At 43.3% G+C, this 10,913-nt stretch overlaps 1 protein-coding gene across 7 annotated transcripts in view; it reads left to right on the forward strand.

Annotated features, from left to right (window-relative positions):
* The window catches only part of SCUBE2 (signal peptide, CUB domain and EGF like domain containing 2), a 48,654-nt gene extending 38,660 nt beyond the window's left edge, over positions 1-9,994 (forward strand). For all 7 annotated transcript variants that reach the window (XM_033152912.1, XM_033152930.1, XM_033152907.1 and 4 more), the window contains 6 exons: positions 1,417-1,584; positions 2,445-2,606; positions 3,797-3,994; positions 7,398-7,550; positions 8,951-9,030; positions 9,690-9,994. In XM_033152912.1, the coding sequence (XP_033008803.1) occupies positions 1,417-1,584; positions 2,445-2,606; positions 3,797-3,994; positions 7,398-7,550; positions 8,951-9,030; positions 9,690-9,842 (914 nt within the window). In that variant the 3' untranslated portion in view covers positions 9,843-9,994. The remainder of the gene's footprint in view (positions 1-1,416; positions 1,585-2,444; positions 2,607-3,796; positions 3,995-7,397; positions 7,551-8,950; positions 9,031-9,689) is intronic.
* Positions 9,995-10,913: the final 919 nt, after the last annotated feature.

Consider the following 10,913-nt stretch of genomic DNA (forward strand, 5'->3'; position numbering starts at 1 on the left):
TTACAGACTCCAAAAGGAGGCTTTTCAACCATCATGAAAACCCTGCATTTTCTCTTTGCGTTTGGACTTTCCATTTCTGGAAGGATAAATTCACAATGTAGTCAGTTAAGTGGTTGGATTTGGATTTTGCCTTAATGGAACATCATAAAGTTATTAGTACTTTCTAAAAAGAAATACAAGAATTAGCTATGGATCTACAATGTAATAGGATGGCAACTGCTGGTTTCTAGTTCCAGGATTAGGTAACTCTCAGAATTGGATGCATGTCAGTGGCCAGATTATGACACCTACTTAGCTGGTGTCATAATCTGGCCATATGATTATGGTGCTGGAGGAGACTCCTGAGAGTCCCATGGACTGCAAGAAGATCAAACCTATCCATTCTTAACGAAATCAGCCCTGAGTGCTCACTAGAAGGACAGATCCTGAAGTTGAGGCTCCAGTACTTTGGCCACCTCATGAGAAGAGAAGACTCCCTAGAAAAGACCCTGATGTTGGGAAAGATGGAGGGCACAAGGAGAAGGGGACGACAGAGGATGAGATGGTTGGACAGTGTTCTCGAAGCTACTAACATGAGTTTGGCCAAACTGCGAGAGGCAGTGAAGGATAGGCGTGCCTGGCGTGCTCTGGTCCATGGGGTCACGAAGAGTCGGACACGACTGAACAACAACAACAACAACTAGCTGCAAGTTCCTGTTGTTATTTTGAACTGCAGTTAGTTCAGATTCTTAATAACTATAATTTTCTATCTTGGCAATAGGACTTTCCACCAACTGAGGCTCCAGTATAGTATAGGTTTGCCAAAAAAAAATCATGGCTTATAGCAGTGGTTTTCAACCAGTGTGCTGTGGCACCCTGGGGTGCCTTGAATGATCAGGGGTACCACGACCAACACTGGCCTCTGTCCCTCTTTCCTTCCATCCCTCCTCTGATGCCCTCCCAAAGCCTTGCACAGCTGTTTGCTGCAACAGCCCTGGCTACAAGCTCCCTAGGTGAATGGTGCCTCTGGGCTGGCCAGGGGGTGCTTCCCAGGCCCCTGTGGGGCAGTAGGAGAAGGCACCTCTCTTGGGGGGGGGCAGCTCAGAGACGGGGGGTGCAGCTGCAGCTGCCCAGAGGACTCTCAAGCATAGCTGTCAACCCTCCCTGCTGCTCCCCACTGCTATAATAAGGGAATTTCCCACAAAAAGGGAAAGGTTGACAGCTATGCTCTCAAGGAGGCTGAGGGAACAATCCACAAGGAAAGTTCGAAAAAGAGTAAGAGGCTGCCAGCTCTGCAGGCAAGAAGTGACATAACTGGGCTCCTGAGCTCCACACGGGTACCACAGAAAGAATGCAGGTGGTCAAGGGAGGCGTAGAATCAAAAAGGTTGAAAACCTCTGGCTTACAGTAATGTATATTCTCTCCCCTCTCCCACAGGACAGTGCTCACCAGGTGAATACTCAGTTGATGGATTTAAGCCTTGTCTTGCATGTCCTTTGGGGACATATCAGCCTGAGTCAGGTCGAACATCTTGTTTTACCTGTGGTGGAGGTTTGATGACAAAACTTACCGGTGCAACAGTGTTTCAGAATTGTGAGACTAAAGGTAAGAACCAAGGATGTACAAGGAACATAGGCAACCACACTTTTCCTTTCCACCTTTTAAGGGTGAAAGCATTCCTTTCAACTGCAAATATAAAAGTTGGAGATCTAGTCTATTCATTTACTTAGAATACGGATCCTGCTTAATAGCCAAAAGAAGTGCTCATTCTCACAGTAAAACTCACATTCACATCCAGTGACAGGAGCAACATGGTGTCGCCATGGTGGCAATAGCCGTGCCTTCGATAACCTCATTGGCTACGATACTGCCACTGTGCAAAGCAGGTGACATTTCCTGCCGTAGACCTTGGTATCACCTTTAGGCCTCACTCTGATAAGCAGCAGAGCCACTTATGTGCTCTGAGGCAAGGGAGTGGGGCTGAGCAGCTGGAAATCACTCAAATCATACTGGAGGCAAGTCCTCCCTTTTCCATTCATACATGTGGCCCAAAGTGCTTGTTGGGCAGGGACTAATTGGAAAGAATATATTCAAGCAAGATAGACTAATCCTCAGGACTTTTCCCTATATCAAGAGTGGGAAACCTGAAGCCATCCAGATGTTGTTGGGACTCTAACTCCCAGCACCCCTAGCCAGCATGAATAACGGGAATACATATTTATTTTGCCAGATTTGACATGCATTGAAAATTCCTGCTAAGTGATAGGTACCCACAGTCTGAACTCCCAAGTGAAATTAGCATATACATTCTTCATCTGTGGCAGTGTGCATGTCGGATGTATGCAATTTTTCTGTGCAGAAAATTAGTCTTGGGTGAAATGTCATTCAGTGGAATGGCTGCAGTTAATCCTGTCACAGCTTACCAAAGCTATTGTAGCATGTTGCCTGTTCACCTTCTTTTACAGTGCAGTGCTCACCTGGTCATTTCTACAACACTACAACACATCGTTGTATCCGCTGTTCTGTTGGAACATACCAGCCTGAGTTTGGACAGAATTACTGCATTTCATGCCCTGAAAACACAACCACTGATTATGATGGATCAACAAATGTAACTCATTGCAAAGGTAAATATTGATAAACTATGTTGCAGCCTGTCCAAAATGAAAGGACCTAGTACCAACTGCAGTGGGGGGGGGGGTCAGCAAACTTTTTGAGCAGGGGGTCTCAGACTTTGTGGGGGGCCAGATCCAGAGATGCATTTAAAATAAAAGGACACATTCTACTCATGTAAAAACATGCTGATTCCCGGACTGTGTGGGCTGGATTTAGAAGGTGATTGGGCTAGATCTGGCCCCCAGGCCTTAGTTTGCCTGTACCCATGGGATAGATGCTATTGATCTTTCCTTAAGTGAGCAGAAGCCATATCCCTACCCAACAGCAATCACTCCTTGTTAGCCATATCCTGCTTTGGGATGTAGGCTTTCCTAACCTGACTTCATTGCTTTCTTTGGTGTCAGTCTCCAAGTAGCCCTTATCAGTGGACATAGGAAGGAGCTGTTGGTGTCTTCTCCAACAGCCTCTGCTTCAGTTGTGCCAAGTTCTAGGCCCTAAGCCTAAGGCAATTCTTTCAAGCCAGGCTTTCTCTAACCAGCCTTTACCAAACTGATGCCCCCCAGATGTTTTGAACTACAACTCCTATTGTCCATGACCACTGGCCATGCTGGCTGGGGCTGATAGGAGTTGTAGTCCAAAAATCTGGAAGCACACTAGATTGGAAAAGGAAGCTGTAAATGCCTCCCAGATAATACCAATTTCCTGCTTTTTCTACAGTCTACACCAGCTTGCAGTTTCCTCCCTGGTGACGACTACCGGTATATCTTGTGAGACCAGGAAACACATCTCTTGTCACCTGGCAACAGGACACATGGTGGCATGGCAGTAGACTCCCTTTGTGCTATCTCTACTTTGTTGCTCTCCCTCAACCTCAGTCAACCCCACTTCCCCTTAAAGCTTCCAAGATGCAGTCCATTTCATAAAGTTTGCTTTCCCTCATTATGAGCCACATGTGTCTATGGCTCAAAGTTGCCATTTATTTCTACAGACAAAGCTGTGCTGTATATGAATTTTGCTCCTTTGCTTTTAGTCATCTGAAGTAGCTACTCAATAAAAATGGTCTAAGGAATAAAAGATATGATTCCTAGATAATAGCCAAAGTAATAGTATCAGTTGTGATTGCTGCTGGTGGCATTGCACAGGGGTGAATATTGCTTTCCCCTCTGCCCTGGCTATGGGTAACATATTTCCTTTTTTCCAGACAGGCACTGTGGTGGTGAGCTTGGAGAGTTTACTGGATACATTGAATCCCCAAACTATCCTGGAAATTATCCTGCAAACACAGAATGTACTTGGAGTATAAATCCTCCTCCTAAACGCCGCATCCTGATTGTGGTTCCAGAAATATTTCTGCCAATAGAAGATGAATGTGGAGACTACCTGGTGATGAGAAAAAGCTGTAAGTTAAACTAGGTTTCCGTGTCAGGTATATGAATGTATTTCTCCTGATGGATCTTTCCTACATTTTGTCTGTGCCAAAGCAAGTCCCATGAAAATCTAGCTCTAAAATGCAGTATAACAGCCTCAGTGGCAGAGGAAGCCTCTTCGCTGCCCGGGACAGTGGAGCGGAGGCACCCCCCTGGGGGCGGGGCGCCACGATGCACGTCAGATGCACTGCGCATGCCCGGAATTTCCAGGCATGTGTAGTGTATCTGGGCCGGCGCTGCTGCTCCCACGGTGAGCCGGCGAGCAAGCGGCAGGTCGTGGGGCTGCCCCGTCCATCCGTAAAGAAGCACGGACGGGGTGCCGGGTGGCAAGGGAGTGGTGGGAGGGGCCGGGGAGTGTCACCCACCCTCCCCTGGAACTCAGGGCGGCCCGCCCCCTATGCCCCGCCCTTCCTACGTCACTGAACTGCCTTTGTAACAATACATACCACCCATTATGGGTGAAACACACACACAAGCACTACCGATCAGACATATTTTAGATTTAGTGGGGAAACTATAGTGATTTGTGGTGGGTGGAGGAGGTAGGGAATTGATCTTCCTTTTTTTACACAAACATGCTTGCCTTTCCTGGTGTGTACATCCGCCAACTGGTTGAGTGGGGCCAGAGAGCAAATGATGTGCTGATGGCTGCAGTCACAAGACCACTAAGTCCTAAGATGAATGGGCTTTTGGCAGCAGCAAGCAGAATCAATCATTGAAAATGACTGTTTTTGTAGAATAGTTCATGTGGGAAGAAAAATAAGAATCCCTGTGACCTACGTGTGTGGGGTGAATAATGAAAGAATCAGGGTGCCTGGATTCAAAATGCAGGGCTAAATTCATTCTCCAGCAGGAGTTCCAAGCAGCAGAGTTTAAACTCACCAAGTCAAGCAGCACAGTGAAGTGTTAGGAATGTAGGCTCTCCATGCTTGTAGCAGCTTCCAATCCACCAGCTTCTTGCTGCCACTAGTTTTGTTGAGCTCAGGAGATCCTGAAATGTAGTTGTCTTACAGCACTGATAGCATGCCTTTCGATTCAGTGGGGATACTTTGGCTGTATACACATTAGCTCCCCACCCCCAAGCAACATTTCATGCTGCATTTGCAAATTGCTATACACACCAGATGGGGCATTACCTGTTTGGTTTCCTTAAGTGTGCAACTCCCCAACTCCTATTCATGAAGCTGTGATCTGTGCTTGTGCAACAGTTGTTTCAATTTTTCACACCTCAGCTAAACTGTGGAGTGAAAGTGGCTTCTGTTTTCAAACTGAATGGAAGCTGGTTTGAGGAGAAATGCATCAAATGGTATTTCTCAAGAAACTACAGGAGAGATGGATTGTGGCTAATGTCATGTGTGCACAGCTTCAGACACCAGCAGGAATGCACAGCCCTAGTATAACTTACTAAAAACAATACCATTGTTTTTGGCATTAACTAAGTTTCATAGGGACACGGGTGGCGCTGTGGGTTAAACCACAGAGCCTAGGGCTTGCCAATCAGAAGGTTGGCGGTTCGAATCCCCACAACAGGGTGAGCTCCCATTGTTCGGTCCCTGCTCCTGCCAACCTAGCAGTTCGAAAGCACATCAAAGTGCAAGTAGATAAATAGGTACCGCTCCGGTGGGAAGGTAAACGGCGTTTCCGTGCGCTGCTCTGGTTCACCAGAAGCGGCTTAGTCATGCTGGCCACATGACCCAGAAGCTGTACGCCGGCTCCCTTGGTAAAGCAAGATGAGCACCGCAACCCCAGAGTCGTCCGCGACTGGACCTAATGGTCAGGGGTCCCTTTACCTTTATCCAAGTTTCATATACACATCTAGGAGCAGCCTTTCTGAATGTACTGTACTCAGCTAGTAATCTAAGCATTTAGGGAGGCATAGAAGAGTTTACCCCTGATGAATTAAGTGAGTTTGGAAATAATATGATATTTTTTACTTCTTCAGTCATGGCTTGCTACATGCTGTGCCTGTTCTTGTTGATGCAACACTTCATTTTCTTGTGCTGATGGCTTGGCACAGCTCCTAGGCAATAGATCTTTAAAAGCTAAAAATAGCATGTTTATGGAGCCAAATTGTATCTTTGGAGTGTAATCTTTACGTGTGCTTTGCCAATGACCTCAACAGAGCCAGAGGTTCTCTTATGGTGCATTGAAACAGGAATATTGATTGCAAACCTGAATTCTATTATATCACAATTTCTGTACTGTTCCTTCTAATACTACCTTTAATAATAAACACTTATATTGCGCTTTCAGTTGCTCATGGTGTTCACATGCATTATTTAGTTGCAATCTTTACAAAAACCCTGCATTTTTATTATTTCCTCCATACTGAAAATCATTATTATTCCTCTTGTATTGTAGAAGGGGTGAGAACTGGGTTGAGAGAAATAGCTTGGCAAAAGCCACGTAGCACATTCAAAGCAGAGTCAATATTCCATCTAGAAGATTTGTTCAGATTCTTAGCTTCTATGTAACCCACAAAGCAGGGCATTAAGCATACACTTGGGATAGATTTTGCTACTGAACAACAAAAAAAGGGTTTAGTGTTCTCTTTTCCTTGGGCAATGAGCTAGTTTATTATTATTTATTTCAAAAAAATTATATGCCGCTTGATTTTTTTTTAAAAAAACCAACAACCTCAAAGCAGTTTGTTTGTTTTTGTTTTTCTTATGTATTTTGTGTTTTTTATCTTGTATTTTTATGTTGTGAACTATGGATCTATGGATGTAGGGTAGGATATAAACATAATAAACAAATAATAGCATAAAACGATAAAATCAAGAGAAAATTACAGTACTTTAAAACATACAAGAAGTGAAAATACTAAAAAAAAAATCACATCAAATTTAGAGGAGTAATGTGTTTGAAATGTACGTTTTATTTTTTATATTTGTATTTATTGTCAGATTGTCAGCAAAACCATAGGCTAGTGATAGGACCTCAGTAGAATTGGAAAGCTGCTCAGTGCTCCAACGTTGAGGCATGGACCATCTTTATCCACTGGAATAACCCACTCAATTAATAGCTTTTTCTGTTGCAGCATGCAGTGGGGGTGTTGTTCCTAGGCTAGAGGTGGCAGTTCCCTGGAAACATTGTCCCACAATGCTTTTAAACCACGTGGAAGCAATGGGAGGGACATATTAGGGTATGACATGTAGCCATCAATTAAATAATCTTCTGCCCTTTACTAGGATGGATCCTAGCAATAGAGAAGCAGAAAGAAAACTTCAGGGCAATTAATGTTGGGGTGATGGTAGATAGTTGGATGGGTTGGTGAGAAGAGAATAAAAGAAAAGTATTTTGTTGTTCAAAAAAAAGAAAAATCCTAAGCTAATAGGTGTTTGATACCTTCCTTTTGTCCATTTTGTTTTGAAGCTTCCTCCAATTCTGTGACCACATACGAAACCTGTCAAACCTATGAACGCCCTATAGCTTTCACTTCCAGGTCTAAGAAGCTGTGGGTCCAGTTCAAGTCCAATGAAGGAAATAGTGCCAAAGGATTCCAGGTCCCTTACGTAACATACGATGGTAAGGAAACCTTAAAAACTGCTGGAACTAAAGTGTGGGTGTTTCAATGTGTAAATTTGTGTTTTTACTTTCCATCTCAAACTCTGGGAGTAGGGGAAACCAACATTTTATATAGGTAGAATATTTTATATAAGACCTCTCCTCCTTGCAGAGGGGAGGAGTTGTGAGTGGGAGCCGTTTCCCGCACTTGCAGGGGGGCATGCTCGGCCCCCTGCTTTAGCCCCTCTCCACTGCCACGCCAAGCCCCTCCACTGGCCAATAGGGCTAGCTGGGGGGCAGAGTGTGGCTGCATTTAAGCAGCCGCGGCAGCGCTATTCCTTCATTCAGCTTCCTGCTTACATAGGATATGAAAATATTTTGGAGATGGTAAGGGGTGGGGACAGGTGTCTGTTGGGAGTATAACTCTCAAATTGTATCAGATTTTGTCTTTTATGTGCCAGTTCACATTTTTACACAAAATTGTATATTTGTGTATTTGAGACAAGTTAGGCTCTGAACACCTCCAAGTTGCTTTGCTGAAATGTAGGTTTTATTTTTTGATTTAGGAAAGCTGTAACTGGTTTATTGCTGTATCCCAAGAAGTGTCTTTTCTCATAATGGTACAAATGGTTTCACAGTTTCTACTTTGAAGTTGAATTTGGGACTAATCAGTGTTTCAGGCAAAGGCAGAGAAAATTGGCAGTTTCATTTTCCTTGTACGATCTCTGGCAGTTATCCTAAACTATCCTGGGATAACAATCTGATGTGTTTATGACATGATGGATTCCAAAGGCTTGCAAGTGCAGCACTTAAAGACCTAAATCCTTTGGCTTTGCTGCCAGTCAGTGGCAACTTAACCACCCTTCTTAGCTGGAAACAGGATTTGTTCCACATTTTTAAAATCTGATTTCCATCCTGAAAACACACCAGTGGAAAAAGGATAGTACGTTTGATACCAAAATAGTAAACGCTGTTCTCTTATTATACAAAAAAGTGAAAGGGGGAAAAAGCAGGAGTGTTGTAGGCAGATTTTAGCATAAAGAGTAGATTTATTTAGCAAAGATGTATTTGAAGTTTGCCACATAGCCAGCATTTATATATGTCTCCAAGGCTGCTTATGATTTCTACCATGGACCGATTAATAGTAAGCAGGTATGGAACACTTTGTTTCTTGAAGGCTGTTTAGAATAGGTATTAAATCTGCTAATCTGAAAATTGTAGTCTTGGTTATAGATGGGTACATGCAAATGCATGCGTACATTCTGTTTGGGAGCATTTTCAGCTAAAGAATGGGAAATACTTATAGAGTGACTTGCCAAAAGGAGTAGTAAGTATTCCTCCTGTTCAGTCTAGAGATATGTGTATGTGCTGCTGATGTAACCCAAATGAATATTTGCAAGTCATGTGTGTGTCTCCAACAGAGGATTATCAGGAACTAATAGAAGACATAGTCAGAGATGGTAGACTGTATGCATCAGAAAATCATCAAGAGATCCTTAAGGTAAACTTGCTCAGTTAATCTCCTGAAAGAACACATCCATTCATGAGTGACTTTTGTTTGTGAAAATAAAGCTTTAATGCTTTGTTTAGAATCTTCTACTGTGACAGAGAGGAAGCTAAACAGGAGGAGGATCAGCAGGCATATCTCCCAAACAAGAAGCAACATGCTGCTATCACTGTGTTTCCCCAAGAACTAAAGCTAGTCGGAAGGGAGTGGTGGAGGCAATGTTGACTCAAGATATGTTGATAACTGATGCAGTGGATATGTTAAATGACTGACAATATGCTACCTATTAATATTGCCGTAAATCGGCTACCTGAAGCTGCTGTCTCAGCCTGCCACCTAATAGTAGTGCTGATGGCAAATGCTGATGTTTCTAACTTGTGAACTTGAGCATTAGTAATTGCCTAGCAATAATCATACATGCCTTCTGTTCCAACTTCTGGAAGCACAGGAAAGATGATAGCAATGATATGTGGGTAATTTGGCCTAAGCCTTAGCATTTTGGTGGGTTGCACTTTGAATTACAGGAAAGTGCTAATAGGAAGATCTTTTACCTTAATATGTAATAGAAACTATACCAAGAATTGTGCTTGCACTAATTTCCCCCCAAACTACAGTATATTAAATGACAACTGAGTTCTTTCTTACACTTTCAGGATAAGAAGCTGATAAAGGCATTGTTTGATGTCTTGGCACACCCACAGAACTACTTCAAGTACACAGCACAAGAGTCCAGGGAGATGTTTCCAAGGTCTTTTATTCGATTGTTGCGCTCTAAAGTCTCCAGATTTTTGAGGCCTTACAAATAATGAACACTTATTTTGAAAACTTAAAAAGTTACTGACTGTACAGCAGATTTGTTTTGTATTCTCTAAGATGGGGAATTTTTCAGGAAGCTGCCCTGTCAGCTGTATACAGTGTGTAAATTTTTTTTATTAAAAATATAATTATTTCATTGCCATCTGTTTTATTTTCTGCCATTACATTACCTACTGCAGGGGTAGCCAACATGGTGGCCTCCAGCTGTTGTGGAGTACAACTCCTACCATCAACTAACCTTTGGTCATGTAGACAGGGGCTGATGGAAGTTTGTAACATCTGGAGGACACCATGTTGGCTATCCCTGATATACTAGTAGTTATGAATGAAGGTTGCAAGTGGTTTGTTCCTTTTTATATATAATAATATTGGTCCTATGATTTGAGCAGCTTCCTTGAATTGTAGAACCCTTCCCTTGATTTCCCACAAGAGGGCACCATGTTGCATCAATTTAAAAGTACTACTAAGCAGTTTCTACTATTATGTCTCCTAGGACCAGTTTAACAAGGATAGCACTCAAACACTGGAGAGGGGAGCAGAGTCATTGAGTTTTCTTCTTGTGACAATACATATGTTGTCAGCTCTTGTTGGGCCCTTTTCCTCTAGTCAACTATAAAAAATCCCATTCTACCAGACATTTGCTATATAAACACAAAAAGTCATTAATTTAATTGAAATCTCTTCTTACCTGGCTTTATGTTGTTTGTGAATCTGAGAGTGATGAAAGTTTGTAAGGGGGAGCTCTAATATAACCTGCTACTTCCTGGATTTCAAATCCTTACTTTTGCTCTCCCAATGTGTTACACGCAGGTTGGGCACTGAAGCACCGAATTAGAAGTGGGGTTGTGCTGCTGGCCCTAGCCACCCCCACCCCACACCTGACCTAGCCCTGCCTCTGAACATCAAGTGTGCACACGCAACGAGGAAATCCTATAGCTGCTCTCAAGTAGGGATTCCTCTTCAGACATCCTCACTACGACTCGAGCCAGCCTGGGCACGCAAGAACAGAGCAGCCCCATCACTTTTTCAATGCACATGTGTAAATACATGAATAGGGCCTT

The sequence above is a fragment of the Lacerta agilis genome, chromosome 1, assembly GCF_009819535.1.
Source record: "Lacerta agilis isolate rLacAgi1 chromosome 1, rLacAgi1.pri, whole genome shotgun sequence".
NCBI classification, from domain to species: domain Eukaryota; kingdom Metazoa; phylum Chordata; class Lepidosauria; order Squamata; family Lacertidae; genus Lacerta; species Lacerta agilis.